Raw genomic sequence first — 23,995 nt, 5'->3', positions numbered from 1 at the left:
TTCAGATCCGCACTGACCTGTCAGCTGTCTCCCAGCAATGGCCCACTATTAAATTATGTTGGTCCTACTTAATTCCCCGACTAACATGGAGGTTCGACAAACCCAACATCACCATGGGGTCCATAATTAGGAAAGTTAATCAGTCAGCTAGCAAGGTTGTCAAATCGCTAGGAGGTTCGGTCATAACTCACTCTTTGTTAAAAGCAGAGTACTAGCACTTGTTTACACCTGAAGGGGTGCATTTAAAGGAAGAAGGCATTCGTTTCTTCATAGAGCCGTTGTTCTGGAAGCTGAGGGCAGTGGTTAGGTCTGCTAGTGGTGGGCTGCGTATCTGTTAAAAGATCCCAGCGGGTGGTAGGAGAGAATTGCATATTTTGCTGGGTTCATCTAGTCACAGGTCACTAACCCCTTCAGTGTCAACATTGGTTGGTCCGCCTGTGAGGAGGACCCTCGGCCGGTAAGTGCAGGTTAATCCCGGCAGTTTCAGAGGGGGTGTAGTCAAGCCGCTTGGACAGATTTTAGCACCGGCCAATAGATATGGTATTATCCTGGGTTGGTGGTACTATGGTCTGATCTTTCCATCGTTATTGGCTTTGCATAATCCGACTGCCCTGCTCTCGTCCGCCATCCAGTCCTCAGTTATTTCCAATAAATTTATATTTTTCTTTGGTGTCTAAGGAGAGTAAGAGCCTCACTTATCACCCACTAGGCTAGCAAGAGAAAAGAGTAAAAGGACAAAATACTTCCCATGAGAAAGTGGTGTAGTTTTTTTTGGCCAGGTACCATTGTGTCTCTCTCTTTGGAAGGCTGGACCAGTGAGTTGTATATATGCAGGCTGCTGTGGCAGCATGAAGCAAACATGGAGTCTGTAACTAATGAAGGCAGGATATAGCAAGGACAGGATCTAGTAGACAGAAGCCACACAGAGGAGTTGCTGTTACACCAGCGCTCACACAATTGTACAGATGTGTCAGGTGTGCAAGACTACATTGGCCCTGCACCCTTCCACACTCCCGCAGGCTCTTCTACATTCTGCCATCCTTAAAAAAGCAGATAATACATTTAGCTAGACTCCATTTGAAATGCACTGTTATGCATGCTGTTATTGAAGGCCAGCAAGGGGGAGGTGACAGGAGCAGGAGGACCAGCAAAAAAATGGAGTAGTGCACTGCACGACAGCTGAAACTGGGGACAGATGAGGGGTGAGGCACAGTGGAAGCAGGTAGATACAGGGGTTGAAGAACAACCCCATTGTCACACTCCAGAAGGCAGCCGAGTCTATCTATCAAAAGTATAAATGCAAGAAATGAGAACAAGAGGCCAGAACTGAAGAAAGAGCTGTTCTTCAGGGGGGTAACTGGGATGAGGAAGAGTCAACTCTTGTTTTATTGTGCCATACCTTGTAGAGGTAAAACATTACCTATTCTCTATGACCCCCAACTACTGAAAGTGAAATAATGATGTCACTTATTCAAAAATTATAGCTTAATTACTGTTAACAAACAATATCAATATGCAATATAATGCTACACTAAATAATAGTCATAACAGAGCATCATCGTGAAAATCATCTTCACAATGCCAGACTGAACATTTCATAAAAATGCTTTGTTTCCGACCACTTACTGTGCAAATGAAGTTACATGGACTGAACTAATTAATAAGAGTTTTTTTAGTTCACTAAGTTAAATTCAGCCCAAGTTACTGCATTGATACAATAAATGGGGCGTGCAGGAGCAAAACATTTTGTTTGGGAATAAGTTGAATAGATCTGCACATAAGGAACGTCCACCACAATGCAAAATGTAGAAGATACAGAAAGTGGCAAGATATTTTGCTGTGGAGAAACAATACATTTTTTTTTTTAAAAAAATGTATAAAATGTATATAAGCTTTTAGACATGAAGTTTCAAATGTCCAAGAAAAATCATGCTAGAGCGAGACAGTGAAGTGGGTGTGTCACTAACAGACAATCTGAGAAGTGTAGGCGTTGCTAGCACAGTCCACACCTGATTTGGCTGATATACCTGCTCTACAGGTTAATTACCTTAAGAGCAAATATACAAAGAGAGGAAAAGACTAAGCACAGAGAAAAGACAAAGTCACAGCAATCTGTAGTCAAAATGGGTCTCACCAAAAAACAGGTGTTACTACTGCAGAGAATGCACTAAAAACAAAACTAAACTGTGATAGAAAATTCAGAACTTTAATTTTGCAACGAAAAAAGAGGGGTTGAGCACACAGAAGAAAAAAAAAGAAGCAGCTATTTTGTGCTAAGGAATAAAATACAAATGTGAAAGGCGACACTGAATAACTGATGAAAGTACCTGCTATCTATGTGAGACTGCCAAATGCTGTATGAGATACAAAACAATTGTCATTGTGCATGAGAAAATAGTTCCCAGAGACTTCAGAAATGAGTATTCAAGAGGCTATCCTGTATCTGCAGGTTGGAAAATGCCTCTTCAATTTTTTGCCATTCCTGTGCTCAGTACAGACTTACAATCAGGTGTCTACCGTTTCTCTACTCATCCTCTTGATGACGGATACAACAATCACAGGTGAGTGTTTTGCACAGCACCTATCATTTCTACTTTCGTGTGTACAATTTGTTTAGGTCCATTTTAGAGTGCTTTGCTACAGTTACATTTGCAATGTTTGAACATGCATTGTTGACGGGAGGTATTATAAGGTAGCAAAATGCAAGTTTTATCCATTTTGAAACTACAATTGAAAAATTGATAAAATACCAAATGTTCAAGCTTTTCAAAATACTACTAAACAAAAAGGATGTTTAATTTGTAGTGGAGTTGTTTTGCAGATGCCTCTAAGTGTTATATTATTACAAGACATTTGCAGCCATTGTTCTTACAAATATTGTATAAAACGGCTACGCTATATACATGTTATACACTATATGTGCAGCAGTGATTTTTCATATTTTTTGCTTGGGTTTACTCCAGGTGCTCCAGTTACTTCCCATAGTTCAAAAATGTATATAGAGTTCAGTTCTATGGTCTGTCACCTTATTTTAATCATAATGTTTATGGCCACCCTATAGTATTCCTTAAATCAATGCTGATAACACTGCCTAATCCATCCACTGACTACAAGCATGGTAATAGTCAATCTTAAATTCTGTGTGTAACCAAATGAGATTACTGCAGAACTCACAACCTGCGTGAAAAGAATGGGGAATCCAATTCATGTATTCTTGTGGCAACTGTTATTTATGATTATTAAGGCACTATTTATGGCGAGATCCTGCTACACTTGACGGTTGATAATATTATCTGTGATGATATGGCCACATTAAACATTTTCCTTTAGCATGGAGGCCTAATTGTAATTAGAACTGCGATTTGTACTTTCTGTGCTCACCCACTACCAATATACTGGTTTTCCTTAGTAACATATGCTACTCTGGACTTTGACCTAGTCCTTATCTTTATTGGTCTAATCTCTGGAGGACTCTGGACATCTTCTGATAGTTAGACAGATAAATACAATTGTATTACTAAAACGATGGGATATGTCTACATTTATGCAACTATATGAGAACATTGCTGCTGCATGTCAAAAGCTGTACTGCAATGAGTCTATACTGGTATAATATGGGTTCACCCTTGAAAATGGCTGCTTTCAGCAAGACATCCTGATAATTCAAAGTGTGTTAATGTTGGCATTGAAATTAAAATAAAATAAAACAAAAAGTATAGTATAAGACATGTGACAGAAAACAAATTGCATAAATTTCACATCAGAGTCCGTTGAAGCACAGCTGAAGGGTACCTGTAAGTTTTCTGTAATGTATTGAAACAGACAATTATTGAATGTTGCAACCATTTTGCAATACACTTTAAATAGTATTCATGCAGTAAACGCAATCAATGTTATGTATAGACCCACTGATTATTATTGGAAATAAATTCTCTATTGTTTTTATCATGTGAAAAAAAGGCATGGACATGGTGCAGGTGTAACCACAGCTAATGATTGTGGGGATTTTTATTTGTTTTATTAATAAGCAGTCAGTGCTCACTCTGTACAACCTAATTAAACAATTTACTGCACTCAGCTGAAGTTAACATAAAACAAGCTTGAAGAAATTTATACAAATGCTATGAGCATTTCCAAAAGTTAGGAGCCAGCAATTTTGTACAGAAAAGTGTACAGTGCTCAGTGTCTGTCAACATGATAGATTATGAGCATTATGCAAAATATAATACACTGCCTACAAAATCTACACAGTATACCCAATATTAGACCAGCACCATTATATCGTGGCCCCACAGTACACCAGAAAAATTACCTGCACCACCACGTCAGGCTGCGCAACCAACAAATATGGCTCCACTTACCCTCCTGTGCCATGACAGAAAAGAGTCAGTGCCCCCACAGTGTATATATATATGTGCTTCAACATGCCAGCCTGTGCCCCAAGAAAAGACCAGCAACAGTGACTAGAGTTTATCTCCATAACACCCCCTTGTCCTAATAAATAGGAAGCATTCTTTAGTCGTCACAGTGACCACATTGAGTGCTGATCCTGTGGTGATATTTTAAACAAGTTCATACTGAGATAAGTGAAGCCACCTGTAGCAGTATTATATTGATCTTAAGAGGAAGAGCAATTTATTCATTATGTTGCAACTAAAATATTGAGCTTGGGCATGTACTAAGGTTTTCATCCTGCTGTCCTCTATAGCAGCGTCAGGTTGTTTTCAGCACACAACGAACAGCTTAACCCTGATCATGGATCTCTATTGAAAACTTTCAAGCACTGGCCAGACTTTGTATACTGCTTCCAGTAATTTTGCCCTGACAAGCACTTGTATCAAATGTCAGTGTATTTTGACAATATTAATGCCACATAGATCATAAACTATGACTGGATCCGTCAAGCTTTGTTCACTTAACAGTCCAAGACATGTCAGAAGGAACTAGTTCACACTGCACCTTGCTGCACTATGGTTCCACAAACACAAAACACAGGTAGCAGCGTTTGAAAGATGGGTGTGTGTGGACTGAGGAGAATACATCTGCAGCTGATTTTTATGTTTTGTATTTTTGTGTATACAAAAAATAAAATAAAAATCAGTCACCATTGTTCAAGGCATTATGCTCTGTCTATAGTGCATACCGGCCTCACAGGGACAGAAGAGGGTCTTACACCGTCAAAATGGGTGAAATCGATCCAGCCCTATTTTATTTGTATGCATTCTTTATTTATTGCTTGCCATACAATGAATAAACAGATACATTAACTTACACTATTTGTTTGTGATTTAACAATTACATCACATATATGACAAAAACTAAAATAAAAATGTATTTATTGAAACCAGGAGGGAGATTAGGGTAAGAGGGAAGGTCACTTGGCTAGAGACATATAGCTAAAGAGTCTATGATCCAGAGTGGAGTGGGTTGCGAGAATACTATATCGTTTAGTCAAGTAACAAGTGCAAGAAATGTGTGAAGCACTATTAAAAGACTAACTGAACTTCTATTGCAAGAGAAGTGTAGGCTTATGGGAGATGGAGACGAGATGAGAGCATTAGGCATCAGTTTCTTTAAACGTCAGCCAACTTAACCAACTAGCTGTAAATCCATTGAACTTGTTTTGAGCTAAGGTAATGAAGTCCTCCATGTCCATACAGAAGTATATTCTACTAAACCACTCAGATACGTTGGGAGGTCTTTCAGATTACCAGTGAACCGGCATTACAGCTTTTTCAACCTTATTTAAATGCTTTAACAACAATTTCCTATAAATGGGAATTGTGGTGGGTAGAAGCAGCGAGAAATCCAGATCTAATGGAACATCAATACTGAGTAGTTGCCTGAAAATGTTTAAGACCTTTTGTCTAAAAGATGATATGCGTGGGCACTCCCATCATATGTGAAACAGCATGTTAATTACAGAATCACATCTCCAACAAGTAGATGGACTACACAGGGATATTTTGTTAAAAACGCTAGGGCATCTGTATCACCTAGTCATAATCTTGAATTGTTTCGGACTCTGAGGCGAAGAGCAAAGTTCCTCAAAGAGAGTTAGTTTCCTGCGGAGGCTATGTTCCCGACACAGCACCTGTAAAAAGTGCTTAATTTGCAAAATATGTCAATTGTTCTTTGAGAGGGAGTGAGATTCCAGCAGTGTAGGGACGTGGCACACACTGCTTGAACCACCTCAGCTAATGTTTTCTGTGGGCAAACATTAGGACTGAGGGCCCTTAAAACCAACATGGGCAAAAAAGAACTATCTGCTTGAAGACCAGGAAGATATTGGAATAAAACTTCAGACTTTTATTACGATCTTGGATAGAGCAGATGACCGCAGCAGCCTGCAGACTTCGAATGGTCAAATGTAAAGCATTCCTGGTTTCTAGGAAAACGCCATAAAAAGAAAGCAGGGAGCCCACCAGAAGGCAGTGAATTCCTACCACATTTGCACACCCAGGGCTCTAGTCGGTTGTCAGGGGCAATTACAACTGTAAGTCTTTGTGCTCTCAAGTTTGCAATTACAAAGTGCAATTTTGTAATCCCTCCTGGAGTTGCTGTGCCCAAGTGAAAATTGCTGTGGCCATATACGCATCTGCAAAGGCTAGATAGAAGGATCATGGGGTGCAAAAGTGTTTGTCTGGATACATCTATTCCATGACCACTCATTAAAGAGCTGGTTGAGTAGGAGAAAAAAGGGCAATGTAACCAATTTCTTTAAGGAGAATGTAGAGGTCAACCTTTTTCTTGTGTCAAATTTTCAATAGGTCTACAACACACTGAATTAGGCCAGGCAGATTCCAGAATGGAAACAGCCGAAATAAGCACGTCTTCCAACAGGCTAGGTAGCTGCGAGTGATTGCACCCATTCTAGTTCGAGCAACCCTTGGTTGTGCCACTTATGATTGCAGATTGGGCATGAATTTCTAAGAATTGGAAATGCTCACATCCAGCCAAGGAAATTAATGTGTGCTACCCTGTAGCCTCATTTGACATTAACTAGACAGCCTAGAGAGCAAGACGAAAAAAAATATCAAATTAGGGCTGATTTCTCCTCTCTAATTCTGGGTGAGTAGGAGTCAGCCCTTCACCATTGTGAAGGTTGGACTGATGAGCGGTTGCTGTAGAGGCTGCTGTGGCAGGGTGAAGCAAATCTGGAGACTGTGAAAACGTGGAAAACTTAGGAGATCGGAGGCAAGCTGTAGCACAGGTACTGAGCCCTGAACACACAAGTAGACCACACAGTAGATACTGTTATCTCAGCACTCCAGATATTATCCAAAACAAAGCTGTTAGGCATTTTCCGATTAAGAGCGCACAGCGGTGCATTCCACTTGTGAAGGAGACTCTCTCAGGTGAATGCAGAACTCCATGAGCCCCCAGAACTGTGAGATGAAAAGTGTCTCATAATATTCTATTTATATTCACTTATAGAAAAACTTCACATCAAACATGCATAGAAGCAGTATAAAAGAAGACAAAAGTGACCTGTGTAGTAGGTTGCCACATGTACAACTGCCGGATTAACCTAAGATGCCTTTTGTTCCAAAGCAATCACGATAGTAAGCTGCAAAAAGGCAGGCTTGATTGGGGGATGAACAAGGGGGTGCATACGTAAAGTCGCAGTGTAACAGCTTGAGAATGAGCACTAGTAATGTCACCTTTGATTACAACCTTCAGACAGAAAATAAAAACTATCATGGTTAAGTTAAAAATTGTGATGCTACTAGTATTTACAGCATTTTAAATGCAAAAAAAGGACACAGAACATAGTTACTTGATAAAAAAGAAAAGCGATGACTGAAAATGTAGACTATGTCTATTTGCTTCAGTCATCAGGGTCGTCCGCAATTTGAAAAAGACAAATGTGAAAATACCGAGATTAGAGACTGAAATTAATTCAATCCAAACCAAGCATAAGGTAAACTTGAAGCCCATTTAGCACAGCAGGGAATTATGCTTAACAGAGGCGCAGGTCTTGATTTTCATACAATAGTCTACATAAATGGACAGTAAATGAAATTTACAAATAGACACCGTAAAATTTTAAAGTTTCCACTTTCGCCACTGTTGCTGCCTTCTAGGATATCCATTAAGCCTTTCAAAATCCCTGTGCTGTAATAATGTGCAAAACAACATATTTACCAATATTCCTTTCTTGCAGGATTCTTGCTGGGATTATGGTTTGGTGGCTGGTCCCTATCGCCCAGGACAGAGGTGATATTTCTGCGATTCCTTTGCTTTCAAAATGAGACATACAGTTCTATCACTCTGCTGCTTCCATGGGTGTGCTTCAGTGAAGAGTGGAGTCGATCCCGTATGAACAGATGGTGTGGCATCCCCAGAACAGAGAGCACTCTCTCTGTACAGTCTCGTCTGCTCAGTCTGACTTGCTGGTTAATTGCAGCTTCATATGGCAAGCATACAATTTCTGAACTTCCAGAAAGCCCACCACTGTGTGACAATTGGGACTGGAGGTGCTTTTTCATATATATTAATGCAGGTAGACAATTTGATTGGTTGCTTCCTGGCATTGGACTTGCTCTTGGTATCACTTTATTCCACAACACTATGCAAAACATGGACTCTCTTATTAACACAATATTAAAAGTAGAGAAACCTCTGAATGTACTAGTGATACATCTTCTACCATGTATAGGCACAGCAGTTTCATTTTATGTCCTCCCTCCTTTTATGGCAGTAAATTCATGGTCCATTCTGGCTTTGGACAGTCTCTGTGGCATTTTTAGGTTTCAAATACCTGAGCCATTAAGCACAGTGTACAGTGCAGGTGAATTTACACAAGTAAAGAAGGGTGCACAAGAAACAAGAGAGACAAACTGTGTTCCAAAACAGGTTAGGAAAACCTGACTTAACTAGAGTAATGTTAGATTAAAGAAAAGGTCATTAGAAAAATGCAAGTTGAAAGTATAAAAGGATACAGTGGAAGAAAGATGTGAGTAGTAGTAAAAAAATCAGAAAGCGAATGAAGCAAGGTGAATAATGGGACGATAAAATGTAGAGTGGAAAATTGCAGGCAAGAGAAGAAAGCTATATTGCAACAGCAAAATGTAACAATATGTTAATACATTTCATACAAGATATTTGCCACGGGCATCCAGCTTCAGAGAAGCCCTAAGGACCTTGATTTCCCTATGCTCTAAACACAATTGTTATTAACACTATACTTGGCAAGCTAAGCTTTGTTTGTTTACACATGCTTTTAGTTTTAACATTAATATTAATCATGAAAAGTATTGGAGACAGACATGGTCTTCTGGCCTCCCCTTCTGTTACCCTGCCCCCAGAGGGGGTAGAAAATGTTGTTGTTTATTATAATATGTTTTAATATTTATTCATTTTATGATTCAGAGAAAATAAATTGGAATTTGATGAATTCATTGCTATAAGTTGTGCAAAAAGAAAAAAATGCAACAAAAGTTTAGCATGTGGAAAAAAACTGGTAAGGTGCAGAATAATGGAAAATGATGCCAACCTGCTGCTCATCCTCTTCATCTTCTGCCTCAGGATCTTGACAAGATGTCTGTGAATAGAGCACTAGATTAGAGATAACCTGCAGTGTGAAGAGTGGTCCAGAGATCAGTGTGTACATGGTATACCTTTTTCTGCAGCACAGCTTTGATGACTGCACATATTTTTTCAAGCTGCTCGGGTTCTCTCACACATGGGTTCTTCACATCTTTCAGTAAATTGTTCAAAGACTCTAGGATAGTCATCACTACTTCACGTTCTTTCTCATGAATTGCCCCATGAAGATAGGTAGAGATGACATGGTCTAACAGGTGAAGCAGAACTGTTGGAAGTGGAAACGTATAGGTAAAGGCAGAATTAAAAAGAAAAGTAAAGGAAAAAGAGTTGAGTGTTGCGATTAACAAATTCCCCTCTCTAATCACTGCATTTTTGGATTTCTACCATATGACAAACATAGACCACTTTCATCTCATAATTCCGCTCGTTGTTTTTTGCTTTGATGGTACTGAAGCCAGCTCTTCCAGTATCAATTTATGTCCTCTACCAGATTATCGAACGCTTTTCTACTCCCTTTCCTTTGATTCATCTGCATTGTTTAACCTGCACATATCATAATGACCACCATTACCTGTAGTGTTAGGATCACTGGAGTTCTTCTGACAAACAAGATTCACTGAGCGTACAAATTTTCCCAGTGCTTCATAAGCCGATTTGCGGACACTGGGATGAGGAGACTGAAAAGGAGAAAATGGTAAATTACAACTCATCTCAAAAAGGCATATCTAAAAAAGGCGACAAACAGAGAAAAAACAATGCAAACCAGTGAAATAGAGAAAGAAAATCCTCCTTTCCAAAAACAGGGGAAATAACAAATTCATATTACCAGTGAAGTGCAAGGGAGACCCAGTTCTGACCACAAATCTATGTCCCACAATACTAATGTTAGGACAGTATGTTATCAGACTGGTGGGTAAAAGTATCAAAGTTTTTTTTTTTTTTTAAAAAAAGGAAAAGTGGAAGTGTTGTCCATAGCAACCAATCAGACAATCATTTGTCTAGTACATTCTACAGAATGATAGCTAAATTATTTTTGGTTGCAATGTGCAACACCTCCTCATTTCCTTTTTAGAGCAAATGTTAAACAAATATAATGATCTTCAGGAGTGAACAGTTACTTAATATACTATCAAGTCAATCTATAATCACTGGTTTTAAATATTTTGTCAATCATGATGATTCATTAATAAAAATTAAAGAAACATTTTTAGCGTACAGGAATAAAAGCTGTAATTTTAAATACAAATTTAACCACTGAGTGCGCTGACTAGACACATGTTCTTCCTTAAATGTCCAGTGAGTTGCATCATAGGGAGAAGATGAATAATTACCCTTTCACATCCAGTAGGGAAAATCGTGTTCTTACCTCAATATGCTTAAGTACTTCCTGGAAGCATGAGTCAAGATAAAGGAAAAATGAAGAGCTGAAGGAAAAATGTAAAGCAAAAGGTAAAAAATAAAATAAAATAAAAGATGATAGAAATGATATTAGTTCGACATTCACCGAAAAACAATAACAAAAATAAGCAAAGGTTGTATGCAGAAAGAGAGAAGAGTTATTAGGATAGTTGGGAACCAATGAGAATATGAAATAGAAAAATAAGAAAGTCATGTTCAGCCAGCAAAGGATCGTGGCAACAGAGACAAGTACAAAAGAACAAACAAGAAGTGATGGGGAGGGAAGAAAAACATCAATATTACCACTTGTAAGGTTTCTTTGTAATAAGATTATGAAAGTGGGGAGAAAAAAAGGAAATGGAGATGGTGGTGTAGAACAGGAGATGAAGGTGAACAAAAAGTTACCTGGCATTTAAGGCAATCACAGCCAGAGATGAGCATGCTTGTTCTTTCTCATCTACATATGCATTCTCCACACTAAACCTGCAGACATGCAATAATCCGTGTATTAAGGTAAGATAAAACAGAAGACAAACATTTTCACCTTTTTATATCAGTGTTTAAAACAAAAGCAGCTCAAGTGAAAAGTACAGTAACGTGCAACCCTGGTTTCATACAGCGGTCAGCTGTAAACAATGAGCTCCTGAATTGTGTTTCAATAGGTAAAAATTTAAAACTTTCAATCCATGAAGTCCAAGCCTCCAGGTGGCTCTCAGACTGTCAGATGCCAGGAAAAATGTAGACACTATTCAGCACATTAAATGACTCCTCCTCACCCTAAGCAGCCAGCAGCCCACTCATCTAGGAACAGAGATAGGAATGAGAGACTACAGAAGCAGTAAGATTGAGGGGTTAAAAGAAAATATCCCATCCTCGGTCCAGGAGATACCGCAAATGGCGTAAATATAATGTAAGTAAGTAAAGCAGCAAAGCACTGTGTCCACCTCCCATGTAGGGCAGGAGAAAAGGAACTGAGGAGGAGCAGGGGAACAGGGGTGTTATATGCACATAGAGGAGTCAATGCCCTGTCTCTTAGAGGTGAACCATAACTGTCTGTGCCCCGCCCCCCACCCACAGCACCGAAGGAGAATAGTTTTTCCAGAAGGACAGTGCGGACACAGACCCAGCCATCACCCATTAGATATCAGGACATTTCCGCAATAGTTTTGTGACTCCAAATTCCATCTTAAGTAGTCAGGACAGAAATTGATCTTCAGTCTTTACCGGTGACAAAACAAATGTTGGGAGAATATCCCGAAATTACTCCGTTAAAATTTACCACTATTTGCAATCACACCTTTTGTGTGTGAACGTGAAAAAAAAATATTGTAAAACTTCTAAATCATCTTTTCATGTGTACCGAGGATCTGCATACAGTTTTTCAGTGATGCAATTCTGTATCTTTCCTATATGTGCAGATGTTTCAGCATGTCAACGGTCATTAATGAAAGAAGTTATTAGTCACATCATACCCCTCAATGTCAGGATCTTCTTCCTCCTCCTCCTCCTCATCCTGAATTACAGCATCTTCCTCGTCAGCCTCATCATCAAACAGCATGAAAGAACGATTCTCATTATAATGAATCTGTTGGATGAAGGATGAAGAAAGGAAAGATATTGAGCGATAGTGTTATAAATATCGGGCTCTTAACAGCATGCGCCATAGTTACTACTTCAGCAGGACAAGATTTCAGATAGAAAAAAAAGAACTAGAAAGTTTTATGCACAGTGTTACACTGTTTCTCTAGATATAATTTAATGGAAGCATCCCCTACTATATGTAGCCTATACTATACAGACCAGCTGCAAATCCTCTGTATGGTAGGTATTGTCTCATGTAAAAACATTTTTATTGGTTTCATTTTTATTAGTTCAGGTTGAAGTTAAGTATAGGTTAGTATAGGCTTGACATTACAGCTGCTCTGTCCATATTTGATTTACTGCTTGTGCGATTTACTGTACAGCAGAGCAAACATACTATTCTCTTAATACCCTAGACATAGGCAACCTCTCCAACTTTTGTTGAACTACAAGTCCCAGTATGCTCTGCAAGCTGGTAAGATTTGTGTGACATCCCAGTTTCCCAGCAGATGGAAAGGCACAGGTTACTTACAATTGCATTAACTCAGGACACCCTTCACACCAATACTCCCATGCTTATTCCCTAATCTACCAACCCCAGTTCTCCTTACACCTGCCCGTGATTACAATTTACTTTTCAATACATAGTTGTTATACAACCTTAGGAGCGACAATTTCCAACATGCCTTCTTACTGGCTGCTGTACTGGCATGGCAGAAGAGTTAAGAAGCCCACAGGCTGCAATATCATAGCTGTTATCCAGAAACAGTGAGTGAGTTGTAAACAACCATGATCCCAGATAAGGATCCTTTTAAAATAAAGTTGGAGAAAAATGCATAGACAAGCAGAATGGAGGGGCAGAGCTCTGCTCCTTAACAGTTAAACACGTCAGTTGATTCCAGACAAACAAAATGGGGAGCTATATATGGGATTATTGTACTTGCGTTAAAGCCTTTTTTTCTGAAGCCATTGTCAGGCACGGAAAAACTGGGGTATTGAATGCAATGACAGGGGCTTGGGCACTTTAAATTTACCAGCAAAAGCTCAAACTCCTCCCTTTCTACACCCTCAATGGCTGCCTAAACCTTCAGTATCAAAGCCTCAAAGGACAGAACCAGGAGTACAGAAAATGAGGGAGAGGAGAACAATGTTCTAAAACCCAAAAAAAAAAAAATCAGGTACAAGAAACAAAAGACCAAAGAGCAAAAAGGGCTGGCGTCCGGTGTTCCACACTGGATTCAAAGTAAAAGATTTATTAAGTACAAAAATCCTAATGGGGGTCACTGGAACACTGAGGATGACACAAAACGGTTCCTAAGGGAGAAGAAACAGCGAGCAACACCTTAAGTCCAAATCTGACATCTTTGGATGCTAAAGTATTGAATCTACAGAACTATGTAAAAGTGTGCACCAAAAATCAGGTGGCCACCCAGCACAGCTGCTCAGCTGAGGCCCCATGCTGCACTACCCAAGAAGCACACCATCAATCTTATTCCCGCACATTTTCAGGGCTAGGTTATTCTGCCCAAATATAAACCTGGCGAATTACCAAAGTAATTTGCCTGTAAATGGTCTGTTTAGACGCTGGCCAAGCTCTCTTGTGGGCATCATTAAGGACCAACAGGTCATCCATTCTGCCAAAAATCTGTAGACCTATGTTCATAGGTCTTAAAAGCCCTAGCAATGTCACGTCCCAGAAACCAGCCATGGTTGTCATAGGCAGCAAGATGGCCTTGTTTCTCCTCCAATGAACGTCAAAAGCAAACAGTGTTCAGTGAACTCTGAGTGGTGTTGGAAATCGGTACCGAAACAGCTGCCATCAAATTACCAGTTGCCGTTCTGGCGATTTGACAAACTGACCTACCATTTTCACGGCGGCATTGGTACAGCAGCACAGGCAAGTAATGTTGAAGGTCTATTAACTACTCAAATGGATGTACCAGTTAAATGGATTCTATTTCTATATGGCTTTTTTAATTCATGAATGCATCTTTAAGCCACTAAATCAAATTCTCACTATTATAAATAGAAGACACTTGATTTATAAAAATCTAATTTTAAATTATGAAATAAAATTCTGTTTAAAGAAAAACACAATTGCAAATCAAGTAAGTATTCTCTGTTTTGGATTTGAACTAGCTCTTACCACTATTCCTTCCTTTGACTTCAGGGATAGCAGCATCATAGTTGTCATTTTCTCCAGGTGATTAGAAATACCTTCTTCCATGACCTCTGATAGAGCAGCAAATAGGTTGTAACTATAACAAACAGTTCATTTTCTATTAATATTTATGAATATAAAAAAATAAATAGGTACACATACATTATATTAATGATGGTGATAATAATGTTATATAGCACTTTTCTCACAACAAGACTAAAAACTCTTTATATATTTTGCAAAAGCTGAGGTAGCTATTTAGGGCATGCTCAGTTGCTGTGTCATGTAATCATTCACATTAGTCTCATTGGAGCTTACCGTATATATTCCCTACCACTCACACACTATGGTCCATTTTTGTCATAAGTCAATTAACCTACAAGGTATGTTTTTGGACTGTGGGCGAAAACCAGAGAAAACGGAGTAAACCCACCAAAATACTAGGAGAACATAAAAATTCACGGTTGGAATCAATCAGATGACCCCAGCACTGTGAAGTAGCAATACTAACCAGAGACAACATGCTGATAAAATAAGTTTCCCATTTATTGAGGCTTTGTACTATGACATACTACTTTAAGCTTTAAAATAAATTTATGTAAGATGATTTCAACAGATCAATAACCCTAAAAAGAGGATTTTGTACTCACCGTAAAATCAGTTTCAGGTAACCCATTTGGGGGACACTGCTTACCATGGGGTACGGAGGGCGCTGTGTTGGGAATAAGGCACTAAATTCTAAACAACTTGTCTGGCCTGCTCCCTCCACTCTATGCCCCTGGATGGAGGAGAATCGGTTTATTTAACTAACAAAACCCTAAGGATAGGAATAAAATCCACAACCAAACAAGAAACATGCAACCGAAACCTTGTAAAAACAGAAGGAGTGGGACCCCAAATGGGTTAAGAGAAACAGATTTTACAGTGAGTATAAAATAGCTTGTTTGGTTGCACAACCATTTGGGGTACACTGCTTACAATGGGGAAGTTCCAAAGCTACTTATATGGGTGGGCACGTTCAGATTGTGCAACACACAACACTTTGTTTCTAAACATGCTAGCTTTTGGCTGCAAAGATGTAGAAGCGATAGAATTTGGTAAATGTGTGGACAGAAATCCAGGCAACTGCCTGACAAACTTGTTCGATCGAGGCTTCACTCCGCACAGCGCCCAACCTAGTTGAATGAGCCGCAATCCCATCTGGATCAGGAGATCCCCCCCGATAGATCAGCCTGACAAATGATAGTCTTTATCCATCTGGCAACTATTTGTTTCGTTGCCGGCCATCCATGCATATGAACCAAAAGAAGCTTATCATGACTATTGGATTGTAAGTCCTGGGGCAACATATAACAATATCCTGGCTTATATAACTGGTGCGTAAAACAACGCTGTCCTCATAAAAAAACAAGAAAGGGCAACTTGCAGGACAGAGCCAACTCAGATGCATGATGTAGTGCAGATGATATGGCGAGTAAAAAGGAAACCTTCCAGGTCAGAAACTTTAAAGGTGACAAAGTCCAAGGGTTCAAAATGCGACTTCTGCAAGGCTGAAAGAACCAAATTTAGGTCTCACGGCTCCACTGGCGGAATAAATGGCGGCTGGATATGAAGGGCCACCTGAAGAAAGGTTTGAACCTCAGGCACTACAGCCAGTTGAGGTTTGAACCTCAGGCACTACAGCCAGTTGAGGTTTGAACCTCAGGCACTACAGCCAGTTGAGGTTTGAACCTCAGGCAATACAGCCAGTTGAGGTTTGAACCTCAGGCACTACAGCCAGTTGAGGTTTGAACCTCAGGCAATACAGCCAGTTGAGGTTTGAACCTCAGGCAATACAGCAAGTTGAGGTTTGAACCTCAGGCAATACAGCCAGTTGAGGTTTGAACCTCAGGCAATACAGCCAGTTGAGGTTTGAACCTCAGGCAATACAGCCAGTTGAGGTTTGAACCTCAGGCAATACAGCCAGTTGAGGTTTGAACCTCAGGCAATACAGCCAGTTGAGGTTTGAACCTCAGGCAATACAGCCAGTTGAGGTTTGAACCTCAGGCAATACAGCCAGTTGAGGTTTGAACCTCAGGCAATACAGCCAGTTGAGGTTTAAACCTCAGGCAATACAGCCAGTTGAGGTTTAAACCTCAGGCAATACAGCCAGTGGTCTTTGAAAAAAGACAGACAAGGCTTAGACCTGAACCTTAAGAGAAGCCAATCTCAGGCCCTTGTCCAGACTACCCTGGAGGAAGGACAAAAAACACGCTAGTTGGAAAAAAAAAAAAAAAAGGTATGAGCACGTCTCCTTTCACACCAGCCTATGTAAAACTTCCAAATTCGGTGATAATTTTTGGAAGACACTGGTTTCCTGGCCTTAATCATTGTCTGGATGACTATTTCCCAAGAGATCTTTCCTGCAGACGATCAGGGCTTTCAGCCACCAGGCTGTCAAAGCCAGCCATACTAAATGCTGATGGAGAAATGGGCCCTGGCTCAGAAGATCTTGTTACGAGCCGCGGCGGCCCACTTGCTTCCTGGTGCCTCTGGCGTCCCGGCCCTTACCATGATGACCGGGACGTCATTTCCGCGCTCTACGTCCCGGTTGCCTAGGCAACAACCGGGACTCTTAGTTTCTCCTGCTGCTGCACCCGGCCAGCTTTCTAACAACTGCGCGCGCACATAGGGGTATGAGTGCAGCACTAATTAGGCAGCTTTTGCTGGTAATTATTATTGTTTAATTATAGTGCACCACAAAAATTCGTATTGCTATCCTTCAACAGCTGAAGATTTAAAGTGCCCTAGCTCCAACTCCACCTATTATACCCCATTCTCGCTGTCCACCAATGGACTGAGAGAAATGGCTCAAGCAAACAGCAGAAGAGCCGAAGGGAGGGGACGCAGTGTCTCCCAGATGCAATCAGAAAGAGAGGGATTTTTTGTAAGCATAAAAATCCTCTTTTCTCTTTCATGCTATCAGGGGGACACTGCTACCGTGAGGACATACAAAAGCAGCCCCCTTAAGGGACAGACCGTCCTCGAAGCCCCGTTCGTAGTACACTACGACCAAAGCTAGCATCGGAGGATGTGAACCCATTGAACTGATAAAATTTGGTGAATGTTTGGACCGGGGACCAGGTGACCGCTTCACCTAGCTGTTCAGCAAAGGCCCCACTGCGAGCAGTCCAGGAAGCCTCCACAGACCTGGTGGAATATGCCGTAATGTGGGTAGGTACAGTCTGGTTGGCCTTAAGGTACGCCTGTTTTATTGTAAAGGTAAGCCATCTAGCAATTGCTTGCTTAGAAGCTGGCCAGCCTCTTCTTTGGGAATTGATCAGGACAAAAAGAGAATCCATACGTCGAATACCCGAAGTTTTTTGGACATAAATACGTAATGCCCTAACCACATCCAGATATTCTAAGGTGGAATCCCCGGATGCGTCTTGGAACACTGGAACCACTATTTCCTGATTAATGCTAAACCCGGAAGCTACTTTTGATTGAAAAGAAGGGACAGTCCGAAGCACCGCCCTGTCATCATGAAAGATCAGGAAAGGTTCCCTGCAGGAAAGATCCCCAAGCTCTGACAATCGTCTAGCTGACGCTATGGCAAGCAGAAACGCCACATTTAATGTCCGGAATCTCAGGTTCGCTTACTGTAAAGGGTTCAAAGGGAGGTTCCTGTAGCATAGATAGTACCAAATTCAGATAATAGGGTGACGTGGGAGGAACAAATGGAGGTTGAATGTGCAAATACCCTGCAAAAAGGTACGGACGTCCAGAAGGTCCGCTAGCTGCCTCTGGAAGAATATTGAAAGGGCCGAGACTTGGATCCTTTAAGGATCCTAGGTGGAGCCCTGCGTCATGACACTTTTGAAGAAATGCCAGCAGCCAGGACAAATGAAATGTATTTCTATGGTGTGCTCAGCCCTCACACCATTTAATGTAGATGCGCCAGATTCTATGGTAAATGCAGGCTGAGACCGGCTTCCAACCCCGTTACAGGAAATTCATCAACTTGGAGGTAAAAACTTTGGACCTCCAGAGGCTGGCTTCAATAGCCATGCTTGTCAAAGTCAGCCGAGGCAGGTCCTGATGCTGAGAGGGACCCTGCAGCAGAAGGTTGTCGCAAAGAGGTAGACAAAGTCCTTGTCCTACCGCCATGAAAAGAGTGTCTGCATACCATACCCTGCGTGGCCAATCGGGAGCTAACAGTATGAATAGGAGTCTCTTGTTCGACCCGCCGGAGTACTTGGGGAAGCATTGAAATGGGAGGAAAGAGATACCCCAACCGAAAACCAGTGCACTGTCATTATGTCCACCGCCACTTCCAGGGGGTCCTTTGCTCTTGAGCAGAACCTGGGAATCTGACGGTTGTGTCTGGATGCCATATCATATGATCCAGATCCGGAAGGCCCCACCTCCGGACCAGCATCTGAAATACTTCCGCTACCTTCCCCTGGTATTGCTGCGTGACAACTTAAGAATTCAGCTTCCCAATTTTGAATGCCTGGAATGAATACGGCTGACAGAGATGGGACGAACTGTTCTGCCCAAAAAAATATCTGGGCTGATATGAGCATTGCCCTTGAACTCTTTGTTGACATATGCCACGGCCGTGGAATTGTCCGATTGTAAACGTACTGGGGATGCCTGAATGAGGGACTGAGCCCCTTTGAGAGCCATCAACATGGCCTTCAACTCCAGTATATTTATTGGTAGGGAAATTTCCTGTGCCGACCAAAGACCTTGAAGGTGCAAATGTAGAGCCACTGTGTCCCAGCCCTTTAGAATGGCATCTGTCAGTATGATGATCCAGGAGCATGGGGCAAAGTATCTGCCCATGCATAGGTGTTCTTTAATCCTCCGCCACCTGTGAGATAACCGAGCCTCTGGGGACAACAGTATCCTCTGGTGCTCCAAGTGAAGAGTTGAACCAGACCACTTCTTTAGGTGATGCCCCTGGGAGCATCTCAATTGAAACCTTGCGTAGGCGATTGTCTTGAAAGTCAAGACCATCTTGCCAAGTAACTTCATGCAAAGGAGCATGGAAGGCCTGTGACTGTCTTTGTACATACCCTGGGCGCTGTGGCAAGGCCAAAGGGAAGCGACCTGAATTGGTAATGGGCTGCTCCTACCGTGAAGCAGAGCAATGGCTGATGGCTCTCCCAGATGGCTACATGAAGATATGCGTCCCGAATATCTATGGACACCAGGAATTCTCCCCCCTCCAATCCATTGATCACTGAACGAAGAGACTCCATCCGAAACCTGTCTACTCTCAGGTGTAGATTTAGAGTCTTTAAGTACAATATAGGATGAAAAAAGCCATCTGGTTTGGAGACCAGAAAAAGATTTGAATATAATCCCTGGCGTCTCTGTATCTCTGGGACCGGGCAGATTTCTCCCGCTGAAAGAAGAGAATCTACGCAATGCAGCATCACTTGCCTTCTGTTCTGGTCGAGCGACAAGGAAGTTGCAAAAAAACGATGAGGGGCCTGACTTAAAAGATTTACAATATATCCCCATGCCTGAATCCAGGGATCTGGAGAGGATTTTATCCACTGCTCTGTGAACAGTCGCAGACACCCCCCCCAACTCCCGAGCAGCCACGAGGATAGGAGGGTGGGGGTCTGACGGGGTGCCTGTTGGCAGATGAGGACCTTATTCTATGTGAGTGACCTCTAAATCCAGTAGACATATCATCATCATCATCATCATTTATTTATATAGCGCCACTAATTCCGCAGCGCTGTACAGAGAACTCATTCACATCAGTCCCTGCCCCATTGGAGCTTACAGTCTAAATTCCCTAATATAGACACACACTCACACACAGACAGACAGAGAGGGGGACAGAGAGGGAGAGACTAGGGTCAATTTTGATAGCAGCGAATTAACCTACCAGTATGTTTTTGGAGTGTGGGAGGAAACCGGAGCACCCGGAGGAAACCCACGCAAACACAGGGAGAACATACAAACTCCACACAGATAAGGCCATGGTCGGGAATCGAACTCATGACCCCAGTGCTGTGAGGCAGATATCTCTGCTTGTCTGACTTCTAAAGGCAGAGCCCCCGCCCCCCCCCCAAAAAAAAGGGCTGGTGAAAGGAGCTAAACCACGGGGTACGAGGCTCTAGCACATTAACGGGAAGGAAGGTGCTCTTACCCTCTGTAGCTTGGCAGATAATATTTTCTAACTCTGGTACAAAAAGTACCAAGTCCAAATAAGGGAGTGCATCCAAGGCTCTTTTGGATTCCGCATCTACTTCCCAGGAGCAGAGACAGAGAGTTCTTCTAATCGCCACTACAGAAGCAGACTTTGAATATGAAATAGCAGCCACATTCTGCGCTGCCTCATACAGATAGCCTGAGGCTTCCTTCAGGTGTAAATCCGGGGGAAGGAAGTCTGAATCCTGCAATCCCTCTGCTAGTCGGTCAGCCCAAGTTTCCCTAGCTTTAGCAACCCATACAGATGACAGCATGGGTCTAAAGGAAGCTTAGGCTGCTCCATAAATGGATTTCAAGAATCTCTTCACCTTCCGACCAGTGGCATCCTGAAGGCTGGCAATGCCCAGAACTGGTAGCGTAGCTTGGCGCGCCAGTCGTGCCACTGGTGTGTCCATTCTGGGAACCTGTTACCAGCGTGCAAGGTCATCTGGCTGTAATGGGCACAGGAACATAAATCTCTGTGAAACCACTATTTTGCAATCGGGCTGTGACCAAGCCGATTCTGCAATCTCTCTTAATTCCGATGAAGGGGGAAAACAAACCATGGGGTTTGTTTGTTTTTTTTAACCTTTTTGAATAACCCTTGGTTAACTGGTCTGGGCTCATCTATATCCACAAGGTCTAAGGCGTGCCGTATTGCCAAAACCAGATCCTCAATGACCTGGTTTCTGTTTGAGTCATCCAGGTCTAAGACTTGTGTCTGGAAATCTGATTCATCCAGAAGTTCCCCATCCTCTTCTGATGATCGGAGTCAGAGACCGAAAGGAGAGGATGGCTCACTCTGTGTCTCTCGTTTCTAAATCCTGGTGGTCCCGGGTAGTCTAAAAAACCGGTTTAATCTGTCTATTCCACTAACTAAACCACTGGACCGGGCCGGTTCCCCCTGGGGAAGGCCTGAGGGAGCTAACGAGGATGGGAGGCCACTTGGATTAAACCTGCACTCTCGGCTTGTTGGGGCAGGTTACCCCTACTAACGAGGTAGAGGGGTGTTCTCCCACTGAGGTCTCTCTTGGGCGGCTCAAAAGCTCCACCAGAGTATTCACTGACTGTTGCAAAGACACTGCCCACACCGTTTCCTCTGCCACTATCAGAGCAATAACCTGGGATTGTGCGGAGTGCCTTTGGGTCCTGTTGTGCCGTTGGTAATTTTGTGTTACATTTAGAGCAATTATAAAATTTGTCTCTAGGCGTTTTCCCTTTATCAGACATTACTGAATGGGTAACAGAACAAGGCAGTAAAGTATACAATCACACAAGGCAGAGGGTGAAACCTAAGAATACTACTGATCCCTAACAAAGTCACCTGCAATACCTCAGCGTTTTTTGTTTGTAAAATGCAGCAAGTACAATGTGAGATAGAAAGGCAAAGGAAAAGTTACTTAGCTTCCTGTTAACAGGAGCTGGCAGGAGAGAGTCAGACAACAGCCAATGTGTGTTTAGTTTGACTGCAAAGGATCCTCCATGCTCAGTGATGCTTTGTGGCCTCCGTAAGAAACAAACATGCTGACAGATGCAGGGGAAGCTCTATATTAACTCTTCCCTATCTGTAGCCTCGTTCTCCTTGATTCCTAAATAACTATTCTGCGGTGCTTCCAGGTTAAGTGCGCAGACATAAGTATACATTCTCTCCCCCTTTCTTAACATTAGTTCCGATTCCCCCCCTCCTTCGAGAGAGGCACTTGGAAGATCCCAAGAAGGTGCCTGCAAGCACGCTGAATTCCAGTGCTCTATGCCCGACTGAGCAGTGCAAGGCCTCAGGATAATGTAACTGCGGGCTTTGCCCTACAGCATCTGCAGGAGAGAAATATGCAGTTAGTGTGAGCTTCTCCGTTCTCACTGCGTGACCACCACTACCCAGCCTAAACTGCGAGTAGTGTGCTGTTCCAGCTCCAATATAATAGCTATAAATAAATAAAAGTAAAATAAGAAACAAACCTCCAGCTAAACCATAGTAAGCCCAACTCCTTGGGCACTTAAACTACACCGACTAGCTACAGGGGATTGCAGAGGGGAGGAGTCTGTCAGCAGCCACAAATTAACCAGTCAAGTGCCAACTCCACACTCCCCAACCTACAACCCCATGGTAGAAGTGTCCCCCAGATAGGATGAAGGAGAAATCCTCTTTTTTGGTTGGCACTTAGAAGGTATTGATTTAAGGTAGCAAAGAGTTGACAACAGCAATTACCAGCCATATACTCAGCAACTGCTCTAATGTTACTCCCAAGCAAATATTCAACCTAATGTAGTCACAATTGACAGCACAGTATTTATATCCAGCAATGCAAAACCTTATGTCAACACTGTCCAAAAGCAAACACACAGAGCTCACTGCATAGTACCTAAACTGGGTTCAGCTAGATTGCACAATGTTAACTGGCTGCAAAGTGAGAACTACACCAGTTTGTGTGAAATCATTCTATGCATACCCAGAAATTGGGTGCACGCATATGCAGATTTGAATGATTCTGCCATCCTGCACCTGGATAGACGGGTCGGGGCAGGTCCAAACATAGGCAGAGTACAGTAAGGGAGTGTTCACGTAGTTTGTGAACGGATGCCGACATGGAAAATGACACGTATAGACCAGAAAAAAAAACCCAAAAAAAACTTATTAGTGGGGCATCAGGGGCATGTGCAAACAGAGGATAACGACTACAACAGTCTCTGGCACCAGCAAATCTCTTGTGACCACTTGTGAGTGGCTATTTACAATTGCATCGCTGACTGATACTTTCTTCAACGCTCAGGCATATATTATACATTCATTACATTTTGTGCTTCCTCCTTTCTTGGATTACTGCTTTTGTAGGCATATGCATTTGTTGCACATAAAACAAATGGATACAAATATAGCGCAAGTGGGATGTGTCTTTGATGTGTACCTGGCGTAAACCTCGGAGCATATGCTACTGTAGCAGGCCTCTTAAGTACGGATCTTAAGATGCGTACAGCTCAGCAAATGGCCATGAGAAAGCTATTTTTATGGGCTGCTTGCCCGAGTGTCAATTCTGCACAATTTGAGTACCACTCCGCATCAGGCCCAATGAATGTCACACCCAAAATTTAGAAAAGTTAAAAGCGGTTGGC

General features: G+C 42.0%; 1 protein-coding gene and 1 long non-coding RNA gene across 2 annotated transcripts in view; one reads left to right on the top strand and one right to left on the bottom strand.

The window, feature by feature from the left end:
- The window catches only part of IPO4 (importin 4), a 109,015-nt gene that overhangs the window by 9,673 nt on the left and 75,347 nt on the right, over nt 1–23,995 (bottom strand). The window contains exons 18-24 of the mRNA XM_075211157.1: nt 14,678–14,789; nt 12,423–12,535; nt 11,356–11,433; nt 10,919–10,976; nt 10,124–10,229; nt 9,624–9,817; nt 9,500–9,547 (exon numbers count right to left, since the gene is read on the bottom strand). Of these exons, the coding sequence (XP_075067258.1) occupies nt 9,500–9,547; nt 9,624–9,817; nt 10,124–10,229; nt 10,919–10,976; nt 11,356–11,433; nt 12,423–12,535; nt 14,678–14,789 (709 nt within the window). The remainder of the gene's footprint in view (nt 1–9,499; nt 9,548–9,623; nt 9,818–10,123; nt 10,230–10,918; nt 10,977–11,355; nt 11,434–12,422; nt 12,536–14,677; nt 14,790–23,995) is intronic.
- Nucleotides 1,959–9,400, top strand: LOC142108325 (uncharacterized). Its single transcript, XR_012680140.1, has 2 exons — nt 1,959–2,561; nt 8,168–9,400. It is a non-coding gene; the product is annotated as an uncharacterized LOC142108325 (long non-coding RNA).

The sequence above is a fragment of the Mixophyes fleayi genome, chromosome 1 (assembly GCF_038048845.1).
Source record: "Mixophyes fleayi isolate aMixFle1 chromosome 1, aMixFle1.hap1, whole genome shotgun sequence".
Lineage (NCBI taxonomy): Eukaryota > Metazoa > Chordata > Amphibia > Anura > Limnodynastidae > Mixophyes > Mixophyes fleayi.
The sequence above is the reverse complement of the archived record's forward strand: the minus strand, read 5'-3'. Positions and strand labels throughout refer to the sequence as shown.